Genomic DNA, 24582 nt, shown 5'->3' on the forward strand with positions numbered 1-24582 from the left:
TGCAGCTGCTGGGTGACCTTGGGCCATTCACACTACTTTGAAATTTCTCAGCCCCACTCACCTCACAGAGTGTTTGTTGTGGGGGAGGAAGGGAAAGGAGAATGTTAGCCACTTTGAGACTCCTGGAGGGGAGTGAAAGGCGGGATATCAAATCCAAACTCTTCTTCTTAAGAGACTCAACATTGTTTCAGTTTTGACAGAAATACAATCCTATTTTTTGAAAGCTGCTTTTGCAAGTCTGGCTTATGTGTCATGTTTTCCAAATCCTAGGCAATAGTTGCCGATATTCCTAATCCATTGAAAACCTTTCTTTGTATAAACCCAAGTAGCACTCAGACACCAAATTTCATGCTCACTGGGCATTCAGTCTGACACATATACAACATCTTATGTTTTCCTTTACAAGTGCAACACAACCTTAATATTCAAGCTGAGCTTGAGGTCTGAATGGCATTCTACCAACTGAAAAGAAAATCACCCTGGCTTTCAGAGTGATGCTCAAGATGTGTAACAATGTCAAAGTAAGCGATTAGTTAATGTTATTTACTCTGATACATTGTTCTGAATTTAAGATTACCAGAATTTTATTCTACATTTAACTGCTCCATTACCTCTTTCTGTTGTCGTTCCAATTCTCTCATGCGTATATCTCTTGCTTCTGCTCGTGCTGCACGTTTGGCTGCAAGCCGTGCTTCTGCCTGTTAAATTGAAAGAAATTTCATTTAAAAATGAAGTAGTCAAATTGGATTCAATAATACTTTTATTAAATGTGAGCATTAAGTGACTAATGGTCAAAGATATCATTATCAAAATAATATACTTGGTGATATAGAACTACAAACACAGTTTAAGAAATACAGTGGTGCCCCGCAAGACGAATGCCTCGCAAGACGGAAAACTCGCTAGACAAAAGAGTTTTCCGTTTTGGAGGTGCTTCGCAAAACGAATTTCCTATGGGCTTGCTTCGCAAGACGAAAATGTCTTGCGAGTTCCTGCGGGTTTTCCCCCCTCCCCCCCCTTTTTCTAAGCCGCTAAGCCGCTAAACTGCTAACAGCGCTAATCCGTCAATGGGCTTGCTTCGCAAGACGAAAAAACCGCTAGATGAAGAGACTCACGGAAAGGATTCTTTTCGTCTTGCGAGGCACCACTGTAACTTTACAACAATGAATGTAAGGTGCACCTACTAAGCAAAATGTGAATACGTGAATTCTTGTTTTCAAGATGCTTACAGTAAGATAGCAGTTTTACTAACCTCTCTAGCAATATGACCCAAAGCTTCATCTTCTGCAGAAAATCTATCTTTCACAGGAGTTCTTTTCCTTCCTGATCCAGGAGTTCCCATGATTAAATATGCTCTCAGTAATTTTCTTGGTTAGATCCAAGTGCTCAGATCTGAAATAAAGTGAAAAGATTATAAGGATCAATGTTTAAAATACATACATATTTTCATACCCTGAAATTACTTGCCAATAATTAGTTTATTCTGCTTTTTGGTAGTAATCATGGAAAAATGAGGTTGGGAGAATCACCACAATGTTTCACAGTCTTATTTTCATGACAAGAATTGACTTGATTTTGTGAATGGATTGGCTGCATTCACCTTGCAATAATTAGGTTTTCTAAAATGAAGAAAAATCAAGAGATATATGTGGTGCTATTAAAAAAAACAAGAGATATACACTTGGACAATTCTCTTCTTCACTAGTAGACACTCAGTATTTTACTTATCCAGCCCAATGCCATTTCTCTGCCTGACCCAATTCCTCCTCCATAAATATTTTCTTAATTTTTGAACTTATTAATCACAATTTTCTGCCTTTTTTGCTTCAATGTCTGAGACTGACTAAATGTTGTCACATTTAAACTGTCCTAAATCACACTGAATTCAATTTTTATTTCAAGTCTGCAAGCCTAATACCAGAATGTACGTGAGATGGAACAACTAACATTTGCCATGTTCCAAAGCAAACAAATGGCAACATGGAAATTTCTTTGAAACAATTGTGTTCTAGGACCAACATCTATATGTTGTGCTCAGATAATGAGGCACTGTTCAATGTTTAAAATTACCATTGCTTTTTAATTAAGCTGTAGCAGAAATTAAATACAGTAAAGCTTAACAATATTCTGTACTATAATGATCTAGAGTTCACTGGGAAACAACAAAACTAAAAATGTTTTGTTTTGGAAGCACAGCTACTGATACAAGGGGGCATATCTACTGATGGAAGAAAAGCATGACTAGTCTTGACATCTGAACCAATACTTCCAATATATGACACATACAGGGCAGTATCCCATCTCTCACCATGTTCTTCCATCTCTCTCATGAATACCCTGCTCCAAATGAGCACTTTTGTCCCACTGCTACCCTCTCCTGCTTAACTGCAGGAGCACATTTCTAATTTTAAAGTATTAATTAATTGATACTTATTACATTTATATACCACCATTATCTTCCAAGGATCTCAAGGTGGCTATGTGGTTCTCCTCCTTCCCATTTCATCCTCACAACAACCCTGTGAGGCAGGTTAGCCTAAGAAATGGTGACTGGCCCAAGGTCATTCAGTGAGCTTCACCTGAGTGGGGAACCTTAGTCTCTCAAGTTCTAGTCCAACACTCTAACTATTAAACCACACAGGATTTAGGCTGTTCCCAAAAACACTTAGAAGGGAGTAGAGCTTATTGAGAAATGCTTATAAAGATATTTTCAGTCAAATTTCAGAAGATATTAAAGACAGCAACTAGTGAATTAGTCAGCAATCCTAATCCCATTTACCTGGGAATAAGCCTCATCTTCAAGGATAGACCCACATACAGTATGCTGTAGTAAACTGGGAAATTACCAGTGAATGGGTTACTGAAACCAAGCTAGCCTGGTTGAGAGACTGAAGGTGGCAAAGGCTGGTACTACTTGAGCCACCAGCGGCAGGTTAGAGTCAAGGAACACCACTCAGAATACACACTTGCTCCTTCAAGACGAGTGCTATTCCATCCAGAACAGGCCACCTCCCTAATTCCCAGACATTAGAAACTAAAGACACACAGCTTCAGTTTCCTGGCCCTCACCCAGCCCTTCACTGCCTCTGGATTCCAGTTCAGCATTTGCACACCCACTCCAGACTCAGATGGATAGAGAGACTGAGCTGGGTATCATTTGCATATTGGCTGACACTGTACTCCAGATGACATCCCCTCAATCACTTCATACAGATGTTAAATGGTATAGGAGACAATGTATTGAGGACAGGTGGTTTCCTTAGCCATGGTTGGCACACAAGACTCAGCATCATAATCATGAAAAGACTGAAGAACTATTCATTCCATAATAGCATTTGACAAAGTCTGTACTTCTAGCATGCAATAACAACAACAAAAATTATTATTTATATGTCACCCATCTGATTGGGTGGCATATAAATAATAAAATATTTCTTGAAGATAAAATCACATATCTAGGTTGCCACTTCTTCCACCTTTAATACTGCTATGACCCACAGAGTCATTACTGATGTCTTAGCTGTATGAGATCATAACACAAATGCTATCTCATAGCACAAAACAATTGTTTTATCGACTTCTTCAGACACAAAGCATCTATTATTTGTGGGAAGGGAAAGATGAGAATGAAAGTAAGATCAACAGCAGTCAAACTACGGTTTGCATGAAATACCAGGACTCTGCAAGCTCATGCAAAATGTATCTTAACCCAGAGGGTTTCCAGATTTTTGAGTCCACAGCTTCCTTAACTGACTACTGTACATTCTTTTTGCGGCACCCCTGTGGGGCTCAAGAGCCCCGTTATGTCACCCCTTGTCAGTAGAGCCAGCAGCCTCTCCCCCCTGTTTCAACACCCTCCCTTGTGGAGTGTTCCCTCAACCTTCTCTCTGCTCCCCTCTCCTTGGGAATCCTCTGGGCAGCCGCAACTGCCGCCCCTGATTTCTGAGCTGCCCCCCTCTTCCCCAGAGAGGTTCCTCCTCACACTGTTGTGCAAGCCTTTGGGAGGCAGAGAAGCAAGAAGACATCAGAGGGAGGGAAGAAAAGAACAGAGGACAGTGCTGCCCATGGCACCCCAGGGTACCATGGCACACTGGTTGGAAACCACTGTCTTAACCATTCAGATACTGAGGCAAATTATGCTGTCTCGAACTAGGATTAAGCAGCAGGACATCACTACTTGCAAGGGACGGGAGTGTGTAAGCCCAAGGCTCGTTCACATCTGAACACATGGCTTCTACAAATTAGCACATAAATCAAATATATCAACTCAGCTTCATTTTTTTCTCAACTTCAGCTTCCAAACATGCTGGATTTGTGAAGATCTTCTAATCACCCACAGGCAGAGAGCAATACTTCAGGATATATCACTCTCAACCTCATCTAGTACCATCTGCTCTGATGACTGAGCCTGTGCCAACAGAATGTGTATCAAGTGCATGCAACACATTGAAGTATCTTGGTTAAGAATGTACTATAAATATACAAGACATAACTTTGCTTTTTTTTTAAGGCACACATGGTCTTTAAAATCCACCTAGACAGGATAAAGTGATATAGTACGTGCAGCTTCTCCTTCAAAGAAGCTTGGGACCAAATTATGTTACCATACAGCTACACGTAACACTAATTCAACACAGTCTTGTCCTTTGAAAAGTTTCCTCTGCCAAAGGGCCAGAACTAAACCAATGTTGCATGCCACTGTAAATGCAGTTTGGGCTTTAAACAGCATAACCACAATATGATGATTGCAATGTTAGAAACAGTTTTTAAAATAAATTACAGCAACAAGAATAGGGTTGTCCTAAAAATATGCCTTGAGTGTCAAATGTCAGGGTAAAGAGATGCATCTTCAGCATATGACTAAAACTGTCTAGTGAGGGTGCTAGTCACACCTCTGCGGGAAGGGAATTCCACAACATAGGAGCTGCTACAACGAATGTCCTTTCCCAAGCTACCATGACCCATCTTTTGAAGATGGTGAAACTTCAAAAAGCCCTCTACTTATTATCTCAATACCTGAGAAAGTCTGTACAGAAGGTGGCCTTTTGGGTATCTGAGGCCTAAGTGGTTTAGGGCTGTAAACACTAATGTGGGAACCTTAAACTGGGCCCAAACTCAATGACTGATTTCTATGTAAGATCATGAGATCAGCTGCCTTTGGTCCTCCCTCAACTGTCACCTACCTGCTGACCGTTATAAAAACCAGCCTGCTTTCTTCCTTCTGCCTCTTTTCCTCACATATCATGTATTTTAGATTATAAACTGAGAGCTAGGACTGTCTTACTGGTGATCTTGTAAGTCATGCTGGAAATCTTTTTTGAATAAAGGCTGGGGCAGAAAATAAAAGGTAAAAGAAATAAATAGGCACTACTCAGAATAGTATCAGCCAGCAGGGAACAGTCACTCAGCTTCCAATTTTTTTTTAAAAAAAGATATATAATATCTGGGTCCTCAGGGAAGAAAAGCCTAGCTAAAAACATTATTTACACAACAGATTTTCACAGCAGTGAGATATATCAACAAGTGAGTCAGACCACTAGTCCATCTAGTCAAGAGTGAGGAACCTTTTTCAACCAAAGAATCACATTCCATCAGAGATAACCTTTTAGGGGCTGCATGCCAGGGGTGGGCTATGCTAGAGGCAAAAGCATATGAGATTATGTGGCTCTTTTTTCTTTTATAGGCAACATTCCAGCCACACAAAAGCAGTTTCTATATCTCCACCCCAATCTCTCCATCCCACAAGCTTTATCGCAATTCAAAAACACATTCCAGTCAGGCAAACACACTCAAGGAGGGCATGTAATGGGATTGGTGAGAGTTATAGGGGGGATCCCAAGGGCCATATAGAGGTGGGCTGCATTTGGGGCCCAGCCCCGATACAGCTCAATATTATCTGTTCTGTTTAGCAATGTCTCTCCAAATCCTGGTATTTCCCAGCCCTGGTATTTTTTAAGAGATGACAGGAGCTGTACTTGGGACATTAAGTTTGCAGTGTATACGGTCTACCACTGAACTAACAATGCTGCAAAATGATGTCTGGAAATTCAGAAAGGTTACTGAATAATAATAAAAACTGATATTTGGCTGATTAACATTCTACGGCTTTTTAAATGTATTTCTGGGAGGATTATTGATTTGCTTTGTTATGTATTTTGTATTTTCATTTTACATTTTTCTGATGTGAACCGTCCTGAGATCTTTGGATGAAGTGTGGTACACAAATTTTAATTAATTAATTGATGATGATGTTGCAAAGGAAAAGGAAAAACACACAAAAAGCACTTCTGTATTGATACCAATAATATATAAATAGGCTATAAACTGGTTGTTGCCTATATCTGGTTTCACCTGCCTCCAATGTTTCCCTCTCTGCCAGAATGGATGAATGCTGAGATGTTTGTGAAACATCTAGTTTCCCTAAATAAATTAGAATGTTGATGTAACTTACATAAGGGAAAGATCAATAGATATGGAGACAGCTTTAGAGAGCAAGTATTTCCACTGCTGTAGCATTTTCATTCTTGTAACATTTATTTCCTTTCTTGGTGCAATGTAACGAGTTGTTAATTACTTTTAAACTCCTAGAAGTGGAATAGCTAAACCTTTTTTCGCCTTAGGACCACACTGATGGTTGACAAACTCTCTAAAGACTGCATGTCAGTGATGGGCATATTCAGAATGATCAATGCACACTTCCCATCCCACACTCACATACAGATAGGTAGGTACACATTCAGAGTGCAGTAACAGACAGAGAAAAGAGCATTTCCCCCCTCCCTTTCCATCACAACACTGAACTGAGAGGAACTTCTCTTTCCTCCACATACCTTGTAAAGGAGTGCCTTCTCCCTCTGGTGCAGTGTCACTGCAACAAGGGCTTCGAGCTCAGAGCTCTGAAAACAGGAAGCTGAGCTCCAAAGGATTCTTGCAACAGCACAGCACCAGAAGGAGAAAAAGCTCCTTTGCAAGGCAGACTGAAGCAGAGGCACCCAATTTTTTTAAGGGCTGGCAGCCCCACTGTATACCACAGTGAAATAGGAGCAGAAAGGGGCACAGAGTTGAAGGAAGAAGGGAACAAAAGGAAAGTCCTCACGATACTTGAGAAAAGGGGAGAAAACTCAATGGCACTTCAGAGGGAGGAGGCATAGGCCAATAAGCCTGAAAAGACAATGGGACAGAATGAATTTTATGCACCAATTTTACTAACCAGTTAAATCTTTGGTTAGTTACAAATGATTACAGAATCAGATATATTCCTAATCCAAAGTGTTGCACCACATCTATTCTTCTACCTAACTGAACAAAGTTTGACTGGCAGATAGTTTAGTGGGGAGGGGGGACAGAGAAGAGTGTGATAGACTCCTCATCCCCTTTTGTTATACCAATTATGAACAATATGGCTAGTTGGCAAATGAATGGAAATGAGCTGAATGGCTAGAGCTCCAGGCTGCCTTTTCACCAGGCCAAGGTCTAGGCCAGCTGCAATTCTCCCAGCCCCAAGGACACAATCTAAAGCCACTGTAGTACTTATAGTAATGGAAGGTAGTCTCTACATTATCAGAGGTCAGGTCTCTATATTCTGCTCCACCCTTCCAGCTGCAGGGCTGTAAGTTTTCATTCTAAACTTTCACTTGATCTTGTAACTTTCTCCTGCAGCATCTATGAAGGCCATTAATAATACAGCTCTAAAGCACCAACATTTCTAGCTTACATGCCACTGACACATGCCACTAGTCTTACATGCCACTGACACAATTCAGGGGTGGCCTTAAGCTTTAACTAAGTTCTTATCTGGGTCACTGCTGTTGCACCCAGCTCTGCCCACTCTGCCTAACTTTAAAAAGGAATGCAGAAGAGGTGAGAAATAATAAGTAAGAAGTGCACAGCCAGATGAACTTTCATCCAAGTGCCAAAAGTCAGGGGTGTGAGAAGGGATTAAGTAGCCACAATGAGAACTAGTGAACTGACTGCCCCAAAGCAATATTTTGTGCCATAGGAATGGAATCAGCAACTGAATTGTCTATTATAAGATAACTTGGGCATCCTTCTATGTAATAAGATGGGTTAATTGTCAAATAAGTGACAAAATAGTCACATAATACAAGTTAAAATGCCAAAACTTTAGAGTTTGGCAGAAAAGCTTAAGTTCTATGCTTCTTGATTATTAGTATTTTTTTACCATGTAACAAAAATGAACTCATATACTCTTCCTCATCTTGCATTCTGTGGTACATTAAATGAATATTCTCAAAGTCTAGCCATAGTCCACCATTACAGACATTGCTTTTTATTCTATAACTTACTAAAATATTTTAAAATAACCATAGCACCAAGATCAGTTTCTTGGGCTTCTCCCTGAATCATAGGCCTGTAATAGTAGCATAGCATCCTGTTACTTTGTACTGTATACACTAACTAGAGAAAAAGTCATAATGAAAATCAAATCATTCGCTTGCAATGCTGCCAAAGATTGCTCTACAACTGGAAACTACCACAACTCCAGTCATCTTTCATGACTCACAATGAGCTGACTCAATATGCTCAGAAGTTCTTGACTTTACCCCGAGGTGGTTATCACCAGCGGAGGCCAAGGTTCGGAAAAAACCCAATATGGAGGCCGGATGGCCGAAATACTGGGAAATAATAGAAAAAATTGGAGATAATTGGAGGCTGCAGAGCTTTGAAAAATTAAAGAATAGGGTGCGACTGGTTTCATTATGCTCAAATTCAAGAGGTTTTTAAGTCAGACAAAAAAATAGGATTCCAGGTGGAAAAATCGAAATTAGAGACAGAACTGTTAGAACCTAAGACCAAGGCGCTTTCAAGAATGTATAACTTGCTGCTTAAATGGAACACCCAGGATGAGATAGTCAAATCAGCCATGATAAAATGGGCTCAGGATATTGGGTACAACATTATGTTAGAAGACTGGGAAAGGTTATGGACCACTGGAATGAAATTCACGGCATGTAATGCACTGAAGGAAAATATTATGAAAATGATATATAGGTGGTACATGACCCCAGTCAAACTTGCAAAAATATATCATCGGTCTGATAATAAATGTTGGAAATGTAAGGAGGCTGAAGGGACATTCTTTCATCTTTGGTGGACTTGTCCAAAAGTGAAGGCCTTCTGGGAAATGATCTATAATGAGTTAAAAAAGGTGTTTAGGTACACCTTCCCTAAGAAACCAGAGGCCTTCCTCCTGGGCATTGTGGACCAAAAGGTATTAAAGAAGGATAGAACTTTTTTTATGTATGCAACTACAGCAGCAAGAATACTCATTGCAAAATATTGGAAGATACAAGACCTTCCCACGCTGGAAGAGTGGCAGACGCAGTTGATGGACTATATGGAACTGGCTGAAATGACTGGCAGGATCCGAGATCTGGGAGAAGAGACAATGGAAGAGGACTGGAAGAAATTTAAGGACTATTTACAAAAACATTATAAGTTGTATGAATGTTAAGAATCTGCATGACTTGGAAATTTTAGCTCCTGCAATTAGATTAGGAAAATAGAAAGTTAAGTTATAAGTAAGAAAAAGTTGAAATTTAAAGTTATTTTATGTATTATCTTAAGGTATAAATATTTGACAAAAGGTACTTTAAATTTTATGGACGCAGGTGGCGCTGTGGGTTAAAGCCTCAGCGCCTAGGGCTTGCCGATCGAAAGGTCGGCGGTTCGAATCCCTGCGGCGGGGTGCGCTCCCGCTGCTCGGTCCCAGCGCCTGCCAACCTAGCAGTTCGAAAGCACCTCCGGGTGCAAGTAGATAAATAGGGACCGCTTACCAGCGGGAAGGTAAACGGCGTTTCCGTGTGCGGCTCTGGCTCACCAGAGCAGCGATGTCATGCTGGCCACGTGACCCGGAAGTGTCTCCGGATAGCGCTGGCCCCTGGCCTCTTAAGTGAGATGGGCGCACAACCCCAGAGTCTGTCAAGACTGGCCCGTACGGGCAGGGGTACCTTTACCTTTACCTTACTTTAAATTTAGAAGTAAAACACTCTGAAAGATATAAATAAGATACGAAACAAGGTAATAATTTGCTGATATGTTTATTGTAAAGAACGCAGGGTGAGGGAGATGTGGGGAAGTCCAGTTAGTAACCTAAAAATGTATTTTGAAAGTTGGATTGTTTTTCTTTCTTTCTTTTTTCTGGTTTGTCCTTCTTTTTCTTTTCTGTAAACTGAAAATGTAATAAAAATTTTAATAAAAAAAAAAAGAAGTTCTTGACTTTAGAACACTCTGTGACTTAAAGTGGGAAAAATTCAGTTTCCGTGTTATCTCGTCTCATTAGATAAGAAAAATACCACCACCTATTTCAGTAAGTTTGTATTTACATCATGAATTTCATTCAAATATACAGCTGAAGTTACTGGAACTATCTATGGACTTATTCTGTACCAGACAGAAAAAAAAGGTCCTGAGGAAAACTTCCCAAACAGTTTTTTAAAATGGAACTATAATTTATACAGACTGAGAACATATGGTAACCAGAAGAGTGATGTATTTGGTATGTATTCTGTACCATGATCCACACAACAATTCTTAAACCGCAGATAGACAAGTTTTTATAAAAGTTAACTCTTCAGTCCTACTATAAGGCTCAAGATACAGCATGGTAAGAATTACGGAAAACTGCAGTTTTTAGCAAGACAGGAATTCAATTTCCAGGATAAAAATTAGCATCTAATTGAGTTAATATGGCAGTTCACAGTGCTGAACATAATTATGTGCTGGACATCTAATTCATTGGCTGTATGTGTGGTAACAAGTGCTTTTCTGCATAACCTTGAGTACCCCCAGAAAAAAGCACTGCTGGTAACCATGAAGCACTGATAAACATACCACAAATAATTCCATTTCAAATGAATAGTTATAGCTGACTATTTCCCCTCTTATTATACAAAATCATATATCACTTAGCATAAAACTACCAAAGTAATATACAACTTAAGAATACATCATATCATAAAAGCAATGTACAAATAAAAGAAATAAATATTGATCAATGGAACATATAGCTGGAGTCACTCTTCAGAAAAGCCTATGTGAACAAAAAGTCGTCTTTGACCAATAGCAAGCACTAATTTTCCCAAGGAAAGGGGTACTTAATTCTTTCCCCACATAGCAGAATAATGTAGAAAAAGAAGACAACAGTAGACAGTGCCTTCCTCACACTCTTGAGGAAAATAATTTTTATCTACAGTTGCATAGCATGTAGAACCCTACACTGTAGTCCAAACAGATTTATGTCAGAATAAACACAACTGAAAACATTTATTGCTTCTCCACTTTCCCCCTTCTTTAATATCAGGCCTCAATAGACAGAGGAACAAGAGAGATATGGCTATATACAATGTAAGGAGTGGGATAAACACACAATGTGAGGGCAGGAGACACCTCTGCCCAGCTCTTTACAAGAGTTTCAGGGCACTTGAGGCCATTCTGACGTCACACAAGAACACCCTTGATAGTCCCAACTCATTAATCTGAAAGAAATACTCAGTTCTCCACTCACTGTCACTATTACAGACTGCAGTTCCCATTTCAACTATCAGCACATCCATCTTACTGAAATCTTGTATTTGTAGAACATGCATGTGGACCTAGTGTATAAACTGTAGGCCCTGTGTTACAACAAAACCCATCTACTCAAAGGGTGGAAAAATCCCAGTTCCTTTCCCATCACAAGAGAGTAGTACTGGGGATTAAAAACAATTGAAGAGTAATTAATCTCTGTTAAGTGAACTTGAATATACGCCCTGACAAGGTATTTAAACAATGCATAAAAGGGTAATGAACATGGATTAACTGACAAGTCCATACTTCAGTATTATCGCTGTGCCAGCACACTTTCTAAAATGTTAAGAGACAGAATCAGTCCTACTGAAATCAATGTAAAACTTTAGCTGGGACTTAAGCACAACTAGCCAACTCTGCATCCAACCCAGGATTTGCCTCTGGATAACCAGTTTAAGATCGCAAAAGTGAGGAAATTTCAATTTGTAAAGCTGCGTCCACAGATTTAAAGAACTCTTACAGCGCACTCTTATGGAGTGTAATTTAGTTGCTATACTCAGCAGGAGCTGGGTTCTATTTTTTGCCTATGGAAGGTTGCAAATGATAAATCCCAATAATTACCGTATTTTTTGCACCACAACACTCACTTTTTTCCTCCTAGAAAGTAAGGGGAAATGTCTGTGCGTGTTATGGAGCGAATGCCTGCGGGTGGCGGGGGGGGGGGATCTGCTGCAGTCGTGAGCAGAGGATCCATGGTTCCCCTTCCTTCCCTCCTCCGTGGTTACAAAGCATGGATCCACATGGATCCTCAGGATTTTTGCATTGGGCTACTCCAAACTCACTGTCAGATCACATGTCTGTGGCCACAGCATGAACCACAAAAATCATATATCCACTATTTCGTTTAGAATATTTTTTTTCTTGTTTTCCTCCTCTAAAAACGACGTGCGTGTTATGGTCTGGTGCGTGTTATAGAGCGAAAAATACGGTACTTAGCACTACTTCCTCCCCGGCCCCATCCTGCCCCAGCCTTCAGTGGATCTAATTTGCAAATGCAAGATGCTGAAGATCACAGCTCTGAAGACAGCAGGACTCGTCTCAGGATCCAGAACTGGCAACCCAACCCTTTAAATGATCTACAGCAGAGACCCAGAAATTTCATTCACCCTGATGGAGGGGGAAGCCCCTCCCTTGCTTGCAAGGCCGCAGACAGCTGAGGCTGTACCATCTAGAAGGGACACCCAGGTTCATCTAGTCCAACCCCCTGCCATGCAGGAACCTTTCGCCCAAGGTGGGGCTCGAACCTGCCACAATAAGATGAAGAGTCCCATCCAGTGCTTCTCAAACCTGGGTCGCTGCCTGTTGTTGGACTACAACTCCCATCATCCCTAGCTAGCAGCAGCTGCGGTCAGGGGGGATGCGACCCCCGGCAGGTTGAGAAGCACTGGGTGAGTCTCTTAGGGCGGGTTCGAGGCCCATGTTGGGCGACAGCTTCCTGCGTGAAAGGGGGTCGGACTAGATGACCCCGGGTGTCCCTTTCCAGCCGGAGCCTCGCCTCGTCAGGAAGGCCGGGAGTTCCTCGCGCGGCGGCCAGCCTTCTTCCCTTCCCTTCCCTTCCCCGCCCCGCCGCCTTCCGGCATGCCCAGGGCCACCGTCGGGATCCCCACCCATCCCCTCAGGCAACGGAGCCCGCCCGCCCCGAAGCTCCCGGATTCCCTCACCAGAAGCCGCCTCCGTCCGGAAGGGTCAGCCGCGAAGGCGACGACGGGCCGCCAAGCCGGCAAGGGCGGGGCAGCCGAGGAAAGCGGAGAGGCGCGGGACGGGAGCTCAGCCTGAGGGAGCCCTTGGGCGCGCGACGCCGACTCGGGGCGGCGGTTGCTGGCCGGCGGTTGGGCTCCTTCGCCTCGCGCCGGCGGTTGGGTTCGAATGGCCCTCAGGATTCCGAGGAGGGCGCGAGCGGCCGCTCTCTTAAGCCCCGCCCCCTCGCGGCGGCGGCTGCTGCTGCTGCTGCTTCTCCTCCTTCTTCCTATTGGTTTTGGGGGTTTTTTGTGTCACCGCCGGCGACCCGACAGCTCGGGCAGCTGCGAGCGCGGAGGGCTTTCGCCACACACAGGCGGCGACGCGCATGCGTTACTTCCTGAGCAGATCAGGAGGAGGAGGAGGAGGAGTCTCAGGAGGCAAGCGCATGCGCAGAAGTGGCGGCGGCGAGAGGCGTGGTTTGCTGCTGCTTTGGCCGGAGATTGATTGCGGTTACTGCGAGCCATACGGCAGGATCACACGCAGCAGCTGACACACGTATCACCATCATTATTATTCTTACTTTATTTACATGTATTTATCCCCCGTCCTGGTGGGGAATCAAGGCGGCTTACAGATAAAAAAAGAACAGCTAAAAACATGGGTGGGATCATTAAAAAAAGAATTAAACATTTATAGATGTGTGTGTGGCTTTAATTCTCTTGAAACCCAGCCAGATGGGTGGGGTATAAATAGTCATAATAATAAAATTATTACACACAAACATATACTGTATATATACAGTGGTGCCCTGCAAGATGAACGCCTCGCAAGACGGAAAACCCGCTAGACGAAAGGGTTTTCCGTTTTGGAGGTGCTTCGCAAAACGAATTTCCTATGGGCTTGCTTCGCAAGACGAAAATGTCTTGCGAGTTCCTGCGGGTTTTTTTCCCTTTCCCCCCCTTTTTCTAAGCCGCTAAGCTGGTTATCAGCTGATCGGCTAAGCCGCTAAGCCGCTTATCAGCTAATCGGCTAAGCCGCTTATCAGCTGATCCGCTAAACCGCTTATCAGCTGATCCGCTAAACCGCTTATCAGCTGATCCGCTAAGCCGCTAAACCCTAATAGCGCTAATCTGCTAATAGGGTTGCTTCGCAAGACGAAAAAACCGCAAGACGAAGAGACTCGCGGAACGGATTCTTTTCGTCTTGCGAGGCACCACTGTATATATATAAATGTGTAAATATATTTGTAGACAAGTGTTTTTTATACATACATATATATATATATATATATATATATATATCTTTATATATATACACATATATACATATATACATACATACATTCAGTATATAAGTAAATAAAAGCTAGTATATATGATCATAGATATATATACATAATATCTAGTAAAACATACCTGCAATCACAATAAAATCAGCTTTGCCAACCATGTTAGGAAAAAAAAGCGTAATTAGGATATGGGAAAATACAAAAAGTTAGTAGAAATCAAAACACCAAGGTGGTTATCCCAAACAGAAGCTGAGACAAGGAAAAAGATTAATATGAGGGATAACTGGGGTACTTATAATGAAGTGTTAAGACTTCTCAGAAGGAGAACCAAAAATGGGGGGGGGGGGATTGAAGAGATTCAATAATATGTGTCGAATTGGCTAAATTATCAAATCAATTCAAAATTTAAGTTATACTAGAAATTGGGATTTGCAGAAAAACCATCAGAATTCAAAAAAGGCATATTAAATAATTCCTAGCATTTAAGCCAGGGGTGGTAACTTCAGGCTCCAGGGCCAAGCGCAGCGCTTGAAGCCCCTTTGTCCTGCACTGCTCCGCAAGCACACCTCTCCCCAGACCATGTTCTTCCATGGCCCCCATCTTGTACCCTCTGTGAATGTTTTGCCTGCCTGGAACAAATACTAAGCAACTGCACAAATGTAACATTTAAATATGTTGCTTATGTCATTGTCATTAGAGCCAGTCTCACACATCAGATCACCCAAGGTGAGAAATGGAACCAGAGTGGGGAAAGGTATAATAAGCAGTGCTTTTTTTGTGGGGGTACGCATACCCCTAAACATTTTGTGAATCTTTATACTTTTGTCCATTTACTGTATTTATTTTTCCCAATTTGAACTATAAAGTGGTGATTTTCTTGAGTCAAACTGAGAGTACAGTGGTAGCTCGGGTTACATACGCTTCAGGTTACAGACTCCGCTAACCCAGAAATAGTACCTTGTGTTAAGAACTTTCTTCAGGGTGAGAACAGAAATCATGCAGCAGTGGCGCAGGAAGCCCCATTAGCTAAAGTGGTGCTTCAGGTTAAGAACAGTTTCAGGTTAAGAACAGACCTCCAGAACAAATTAAGTTCTTAACCCGAGGTACCACTGTAAGAAAAAAATGCTTTAGCCTGAGGGGAAGCTGCCAGGGGCCAAAGCGGGTGAAACAACTTATGCAACTCTTACCTTTGCACAATCACAGTCCACTCAAAAGTCAAGAGCTTTAAGCAAGGAGAGACAGTCATCACAGCTCAAGGAGACACTCCAACCACAAGGAGTTGCGTGGAATGAGGCTGGTGAGGGGAGAAGGGGTGTAGCTGAGGGAGAATTCCTAGGGTCGGATCCAGAGGCTGGGAGGGGTGCGTTCAGCCACAAGCTTGAGGTTCCCCACTGTTGGTATATCTCAGAATCATTTTGGTGGAAGCGCACGGCAGTGTTTAGCACAGGGTGATGTGTGTAAAAGGAAGGCCATTGGGGTCTTGGACTGGAAACCCAGCAAGCAGATTTTACAGTAAATCATTTGGATGCGCAATGTACAGTGGTACCTCGGGTTACATATGCTTCAGGTTACATACGCTTCAGGTTACAGACTAACCCAGAAATTGTACCTCAGGTTAAGAACTTTGCTTCAGGATGAGAACAGTTTCAGGTTAAGAACGGACCTCGGGAATGAATTAAGTACTTAACCCGAGGTACCACTGTACCTGTTTTGTATTTTAGTATTGTTATGTATATGAAACTAATCGTCTTTTGCAAGCTGCAAGGTGGCATAAGAGCATATAAATAAATATGCTCTCACCAGCATAAACTGAGCCAATAAATGGCATCACTCAGCCAATATGCGCCTTTGCCAGAAACGTGATATTTAAAGCCGGTAGCCAGCCTGTTAGTGTGTCATCCTCACAATTTGGAGATATGACATTTCTTCCAATTCCCTGGAAGTGAATAAAGATCCAAGAACATAGGATTACCCTGTTAAACTCCAGGTGACCTGGGAAATACCAGGACAAATCGCCAAGCTGTATCATTTGCTCATCTATACCACAAGATGGAGGGAGTCAAAACAGCTGGACAGAGAAGCAGGTCTGTAAGTGTTTCTGTTTATAGAAGCTTATCTATGTTTAACAGAGTGGTCTGATTATGAAAGTATTTGGCCCAGGCGTTATAACCCCTGCATCTTTCTCATTGACTTTATTTTTCCTATTTGATGGTGGTGGATGGTGTTGTGAGATGGCATTCATTACCCCCTCCTTCCTGCATCCCTTTACGCAGGGCAGTTGGTAAAATGTTTAGACCATAGCTGTCAACTTACAGATTTGAAAATAAGGGACCAGCAGCCTCGAAAATAAGGGATCAGCAGCCAAAATAAGGGATTTTGCTATTGTAAAGAGTTACATACATTGGTAGGATTGAAAGATGCTGTCAATGTGGCATGAGGTGGTTGCGGCGCCGCGGCAGCCGCTGAAGCGCCGCCCTTCTGCGTCCCTCCCCATCCCCTCCTCTTCCTCCTCCCTCAGGCCGCCTCCTCAGCTGCCACCACCACTGCTGCCTCCGGGCTCGCGGGCGGCATGGGCAAGAGTCTCTCTCCCTCCCCCCCTCTCTTGGGCGGGGAAGGGCCAATGGAACTCCTCGTGCCAGGACAACGGCGCCAGCGCACACTCTTTCTCACGGCGGAGGACCCCGAGCCGCTGCTTCCCTCCCGAGCCGGGCGAGCATGAAACCCGGGAAATTTAAGGGACATCATCAATAAGGGACAGCAGCGGGACACAGCGCTGGGATAAGGGAGTTTTCTGCCAAATAAGGGACAGTTGACAGCTATGGTTTAGACACAGACAACCACAGTTCGAAAGCATGCCAGTGCAAGTAGATACCGCTGCGGAGGGAAGGTAAATGGTGTTTCCATGCGCTCTGGCACTCATCACAGTCCTCCATGTTCCAGTAGCGGTTTAGTCCTGCTGGCCACATGACCTGGAAAGCTGTCTGTGGACAAACGCCGGCTCCCTCGGCCTGAAAGTGAGATGAGCGCCGCAACCCCATAGTCGCCATTCACTGGACTTAACCGTCCCGGGATCCTTTACCTTACTTTTTATATATATTGGATACTGCCTGCAACTTTCTGAAAGCAAGAATTTGCTGTGCAATCTGCAGAAAATTCTGCCGCCAGAATCTAGTTAGCAGGGCCTTTAATGAGTAGAGGGAAGTTGGTCACAGGAGATAACAGCAAATTTTCTTCAATGCTGGGGAATGTTCCTTGCATTTAGTCCCATAGCGAGCACGAACCACTCAAAGAAAATAGGCAGTCACTGTTTGCAAAGAGCTCTGTTTTTTAGCATCAAAGTCAAATAATAATAATAATAATAATAATAATAATAATAATATTTATTATTTATACCCCACCCATCTGGCTGAGTTTCCCCAGCCTCTCTGGGCGGCTCCCAATCAAGTGTTAAAAACAATACAGCGTTAAATATTAAAAACTTCCCTGAACAGGGCTCCCTTCATGTCTTTTAAATATAGGATAGCTGCTTATTTCTTTCACATCTGAAGGGAGGGTGTTCCACAGGGTGGGCGCCACTACCGAGAAGGCCCTCTGCCTGGTTCCCTGTAACCTCACTTCTCGCAATGAGGGAACTGCCAGAAGGCCCTCAGCGCTGGATCTCAGTGTCCGGGCTGAACGATGGGGGTGGAGACGCTCCTTCAGGTATACAAGACCAAGGCCGTTTAGGGCTTTAAAGGTCAGCACCAACACTTTGAATTGTGCTCGGAAACGTACTGGGAGCCAATGCAGATCTCTCAGGACTGGTGTTATGTGGTTCCGGTGGCCACTCCCAGTCACCAGTCTAGCTGCCGCATTCGGAATTAATTGCAATTTCTGAGTCACCTTCAAAGGTAGCCCCACGTAGAGTGCATTGCAGTAGTCCAAGCAGGAGATAACTAGAGCATGCACCACTCTGGTGAGACAGTCCGCAGGCAGATAGGGTCTTAGCCTGCGTACCAGGTGGAGCTGGTAGAATAGAACTATTGGCTGCCTGTTTTAATACTATAAGCTGCCTAGATATTTTTTGTTGTTATGGGGCGCTGTACATTTACTTATTTGCTAATTTTATAGAATTAAAACCCTGTTTTTCAGCCAAAAAAGGCTAGGAGTGGTTTGCAGATCACTACAGGCAAGACTGTTCCTGCCCGTAGGCTTACAATTTAAAAGATGTGATACAAAAGGAAGATTGATTGGGAAGACGGAGTGAACTCAAGTGCCAGCTCTTAGTTACAAGGTCTTCTAATGATCAGTTGGAAAGGAAACAGCTAAAGGAGAGTCAGAACCAAAAGGTGGTGGCTCTGCATCCCTCCTCTTTTGTAGCTGGATGGAAGGGCTGCTCATATTGTAAACATGATGGCACTTTGAGCTTCTGTTAGGCATTTCACAACCATGTTTACTTGTGGTAAAGGAAAGAGCAAGCTGCTACTTTGCTCATCATGCAATATTATCAGTGCACATTGTTTACAGCACCACTTGCTTTTCTGTGGAAAGCGACTGCGATCTCACAAATCTAGAATTAATGACTCGTTCACAGTATTAAGCAAGAGGAACAGCTGCTTCACAAAACCAAAGAGCCCTTTCAAGTTTAAGTGGTTAAAGCAAGGGAATCTGCGCCAAAGATTTGGTTATTTTTATGTTTCAGATATACTTCAGAGAGATGCAAAGACCAGCCCAGAAAACTTTGAGGCTTTGATTATTGCTAAGAAGGTCTCTCTTTCTTTCTGAGTTGGCTTAAAGAAGGCATGGCCAAATGTTTTGGGACTACAATTCCCACCATCCCTGACCACTTGTCCTGTTAGCTAGGGATGATGGGAATTGTAGTCCCAAAACATCTGGAGGGCCAAGTTTGGCCATGCCTGGCTTAAAGCATGAAAATCACAGAGGAAATGTTTTTAGTTAAGTTTGTACCTATGTCTCCAATGAAGTAGCATGGCTTACCAAACTGTGTTTGTTCCATATTATATGTGGCACATGTTCTTTTTTAATGATACAGCAAAAATGTTCCTCAATTCAGAGCACACGGGAGGGGTGTGTGAGAGTGTGTGTGTGAGAACTAAAAGAACATTTGTTTAAGTCCCTGAGAAGCAATACACAGTAATTTAAGAATCCCTAACACAGTGATATTGTTTTATGCAGTATATTAAAGCTGTTTAGTCGAAATGTTGTTTTTTTAAATGCTGTCTAGCCAAACTGGGAATATTGAGGCTGGGAATTTAAGCAAATTAACAAGTTTATTAAATCAGAGAAATGTAAAGAAAACATAAGGGTGTTTTCATTTGTTATGGTTGATTTAATTAGGTGGTACTCAACTGAGTCATACTCTACTCAGAGACACTCAAATCAGTGGACTACCAATGAGTATGACTAATGTTGGATGATGACTAATGTTGGAAATGATTCACTGGGATTTTAATTTGCTGTAAGACACCCTTAATAATGTGTGTGCATTAGGACTGGGTAAGAACATATAAACAAATAAACATGCACAATACAAATATATTTGGAAATCAAAATTACAATTAAAACGACTGTGTGACTGTGAAATCTTATGGGCACAATTCAAAAGTTGCAAACACGTTTGGGAAATGGGAAGTACAGTTAGGAAATGCCTGTGAGGCTGTAAAGTTCAAAGTATATAGTTCAAAGTTCAAATATCAGATGGATTTCTCTATTCACTGAAGAGATAGGAATGTCCCTCAAATACAGAATGCTTCACAGATGCATTGAAAGCACACCCACACAAAATAAGGTGGGTACCCATAGTAGCATCTGCACAATACATTTAAAGCACATGGATTCAACCAGATAATTCTGGGAACTGTAGTTCTTGCTTTACAGTACTATAACTCCCAGCGCCCTTGACAAGCTATAGTTTCCAGAATTCTTTGGGGAAAGTCATGTGCTTTAAATGTATTCTGCAGATGTTACTATGGAAACCCACCTTATTTTTTTTTTAGACCAGGGTTTCCCAAACTTGTGTCTCCAGCTGTTTTGGGACTACAATTCCCATCATCCCTGACCACCGGTCCTGACAGCTAGGGACGATGGGAGTTGTAGTCCAAAAAGAGCTGGGGACCCAAGTTTGGGAAACCCTGTTTTAGACGGTAAGCTCTTCAGGACAGGGACTTGTCACCACATTCTCACCTTACACAGCATACAAATGCACCACAGACCTTTGTGGTGTTATAGGTCGAGATCTAAAGAACCAGCAACTGATTCTGCAGCTCAAGACTTGAACAGCATAGATCCCATGCCACATAGCAAGTCATTTCTATAAATGACACAAGTTCCAAAAGCAATTTTAATAGGGCATGGGACTTTGCTCAAAGAAAACAAAGGAAGGAAGAGGGAATCTCACTTGGTGTGACCAACCCTTGTGGTGTTCCCAAAGAATTTAGATTGGATCCAATTCAAATTTGTTTTCTGTTCATACATTTACAGGTGAAATATTATTCCTGGTTACATTTCACAGGGTTGGGCATCATTTATTTTTATCCTCAAGAGCAACAGTGGTTGTATCACTACTATAAGTAGTTTACAACTGCTGCTATTATTTTTGAAGGGTAAGCAAATCGTTTTATTTCCTTCTCTTCCTAAAGTATAGCTGCAGCTCTTCTCATTCTGATGTTCTATAGGCAAATTGTATAAGTCATTGGCTTTTTTTTGTGGGGGAGGGTTGTTTGGGATGGAATATTTACAGTGGCACATATATTTTCACAAAGCTGATTCATAAATGCTAGGGCTATCCTGAGTCATTCATTCATTCATTCATTCATTCTTATACACAGCTTGGCTGCATTTGGCAATGGAGTGAATTCATTTTGATGGTTTTATGGAAGCTTGCTCAATGTGGCTCATGACAGGGCCGGCTCTGATGAATCCTAATTTGTTGCGATACCTATGTCCTTTACAATCAGTAAGAATCTGGCTTAATTTTTAATGGACTTTTGAATGAAATCCTAAATCCACCTAATAGGGAACAAACCCATGGGACAAACTAAGACCAGCTTTTGAATAAACATGAATCACACTGTAAGACACACAGGCAAATAGAAACCAGCATTGATAGAAGGAAAGTTGCTTGTCTTGTTAATGAATGAGTAGCTGGGTTGTTTTTAGAAGCGCTGAGTGTGTGTAAGTATCTCACAAACAAGGCTAGGCTATTTTATGCAGTCTCACAGTCAACCAACAAATTATTTTTCCCCAGTAGCTGCTGTAACGCAATCAATGATGCTGATGCACAAACAGAAAGCACGCTGCTGGCAATGAACAAAAAAGCCATGCTCTTCTATTATTCCAAACACAATGGACAGGGGAATCAATGTCAGTTGTTCTAGCAAGTATAGAAAGATCAGTGGGCTAGCTTTTTTTATTTTTACTCTTAATAAGTACTGAAAAGAGAATACCAATTGCAACAACCGCAGAAGTGACTTCTACACAATCCTCTCAAGAGATATTTGACCTGGATAGATTGTTGGAGCAAATTCACAGGATATTATACGTTGTGTTACATTAGTTTTGAAGGTTGTATGCAGACAGAGATGCGTGATAACCCTTTTCTCTACATTTTTTGTGTTTCTGCCCTCTGTTATCTCCACCTCCTAGCTCTCCTTCTCTTCAGTCCGGCTGAACTCAAAGTGGCTTACTTCAGCGGATACATTTATAAGACTGTACTGTCAGTAGCGTAAGAGCATAATTCTAATCATGTCTTTTCAGAATTAAATCATTTTTAATTTGATGGGGTCTACTCCAGGTAATACTGGTGGCGCTGTGGGTTAAACCACAGAGCCTAGGACTTGCCGATCAGAAGGTTGGTGGTTCGAATCCCCGCAACGGGGTGAGCTCCCATTGCTTGGTCCCTGCTCCTGCCAACCTAGCAGTTCGAAAGAACATCAAAGTGCAAGTAGATAAATAGGTACCGCTCCGGCGGGAAGGTAAATGGCGTTTCCGTGCGCTGCTCTGGTTCGCCAGAAGCGGCTTAGTCATGCTGGCCACAGGACCTGGAAGCTGTACGCCGGCTCCCTCGGCCAATAAAGCGAGATGAGCGCCGCAACCCCAGAGTCAGCCACGACTGGACCTAATGGTCATGGGTCCCTTTACCTTTACTCCAGGTAACTGGATTTAGGATTCATCCTAAATTACTTACCATTGATATTCCTCCTTCCTCACTACAGCACATCATGCTGATGCTACCTGCGATGTTGGTGCATCATAAGCCATTTCATATGAACATTCAAAGGAAACTCATAAAAAAGAGAAATGGTCTCAAGGGATACACTTGCCTCTCTCAGGCACCAATTTTCTAGTTCACCTCACCTTCTGGGCTGCATGTTGCTGCTTGCCACTTTCGTGAGCTTCCCTGCCTTTCTCACACTGTGAATGTTTGACATTCACTCTAATCAGACTCCCCGAAGGAAGGGTGGCGGTTTCACTTGCTCATCAGGTACAAAGCTGTGAGGACGAGATGTCGCTGGGATATATGAATCTCAAAATTATTTGGGAACAAATGGTTCGCCCACTGTGCAGAACAGGAGGGAAAGGCCCCAAAGGCCAGATATTTTTGTTCCGTTAATTCCCACAATGCAGTCTTGAGTCTCCTCACATACCATATATTCACATACCATATATTCTTGAAAAAAGAATATTGGGAACAAAGAATCCTGTATCAAAATACAGTTCCCAAGATGCCTTGGAAGGGAGATGTGCTGTAAATGCAAGGTGTATGTACTCCAAATGGGTGTGTGTGATTGCCCCATCATTTCCATTCAGGTAACAAAGTTTTTAGAGGCTTGGGATTCTATTGTACATGTGTACAGCCTTCTTAGCATCATAGGAAAGCAAGGAGGGCTTTGCTCCAGTGAGATTGTACAGAAAACTCCAGTGCCCATTCCTAGGCTGTGCCATGATGTGAATGGGGTTCCCTTCATGATTCCTGCTCTCCTCTTAGTGATATTCTCTGGTCTGCTTCAAGGTTTTTAAGACACAGTGCACACTAGTTTAGGACAGACTCTACCTTAGGATGCTACTCCTACAGCCTTGGGGGCCAGGATACTGGAGGCCCTGCTCCTTGAAGCTGTTGTATCAGAGAAAGTGCTTCCCTTGCAGAGGAAGAATGTGCTGGATAACAGAACACGGACACTTTCCTCTGTCTCTTCCTATCTACCCTGTCACTGGAATATTATTTGGGCTGTTTGGGGAGAGTTGCTTGCCTTAGCCTAGCAGTGGGCAGTGGTTAGCAGGACCAAGTCCTCTAGAAATCTCAACTGTGGAGGTCATCTAGTTGGGAGTTTCCAGGTGATTATTAAGCAACTTAGTTTAGGGCCAGATACCTGAACTGTCACCATCCCTGACTACTGCACAAGTTATCTGGGACTGATGGGATTCAGAGTCCAACATCTGGAGGGCCACCACTTCCACTGCTGCCCTAGGGTGTAGGACATGGGCCATTTAACCTCTGGTGATGTTAGATTTACATTGCAATTCTACCTGCTGTTCTTCTTTAACAATTTTATCTGTTTTTGTGTGTGTTAAAATTTTTATTGTTTGGGTATTGTTATCCACCCTGGAACTATTCGCATTGAAAATCCTTTAAGTACAGCTGCAATTCTAACCCCATTTACCTACTAGTAAGCCCAACTGAAGGGACGCGGGTGGCGCTGTGGGTAAAACCTCAGTGCCTAGGACTTGCCGATCGCATGGTCGGCGGTTCGAATCCCTGCGGCGGGGTGTGCTCCCGTCGTTTGGTCCCAGCTCCTGCCCACCTAGCAGTTCGAAAGCACCCCTAAGTGCAAGTAGATAAATAGGTACCGCTTTATAGCGGGAAGGTAAACGGCATTTCCGTGTGCTGCGCTGGTGCTGGATCGCCAGAGCAGCTTCGTCACGTTGGCCACGTGACCCGGAAGTGTCTCCGGACAGCGCTGGCCCCCGGCCTCTTAAGTGAGATGGGCGCACAACCCTAGAGTCGGACACGACTGGCCCGTACGGGC

At 42.8% G+C, this 24582-nt stretch overlaps 1 protein-coding gene across 12 annotated transcripts in view; it reads right to left on the bottom strand.

Annotated features, from left to right (window-relative positions):
- Positions 1 to 13558, bottom strand: part of LRRFIP2 (LRR binding FLII interacting protein 2) — a 52730-nt gene extending 39172 nt beyond the window's left edge. For 4 of the 12 annotated variants that reach the window (XM_079947562.1, XM_079947561.1, XM_079947564.1 and 1 more), the window contains exons 1-3: positions 13251 to 13555; positions 1253 to 1392; positions 612 to 698 (exon numbers count right to left, since the gene is read on the bottom strand). In XM_079947562.1, the coding sequence (XP_079803688.1) occupies positions 612 to 698; positions 1253 to 1342 (177 nt within the window). In that variant the 5' untranslated portion in view covers positions 1343 to 1392; positions 13251 to 13555. Of the gene's footprint in view, positions 1 to 611; positions 699 to 1252; positions 1393 to 13250 lie in introns of those variants that run through there. The other 8 variants (XM_079947565.1, XM_079947563.1, XM_079947566.1 and 5 more) reach the window with 7 other exon arrangements.
- Between the last annotated feature and the right edge of the window lie 11024 nt (positions 13559 to 24582).

This window comes from Podarcis cretensis (genome assembly GCF_951804945.1).
Source record: "Podarcis cretensis genome assembly, chromosome: 12".
Classification (NCBI taxonomy): Eukaryota; Metazoa; Chordata; class Lepidosauria; order Squamata; family Lacertidae; genus Podarcis; species Podarcis cretensis.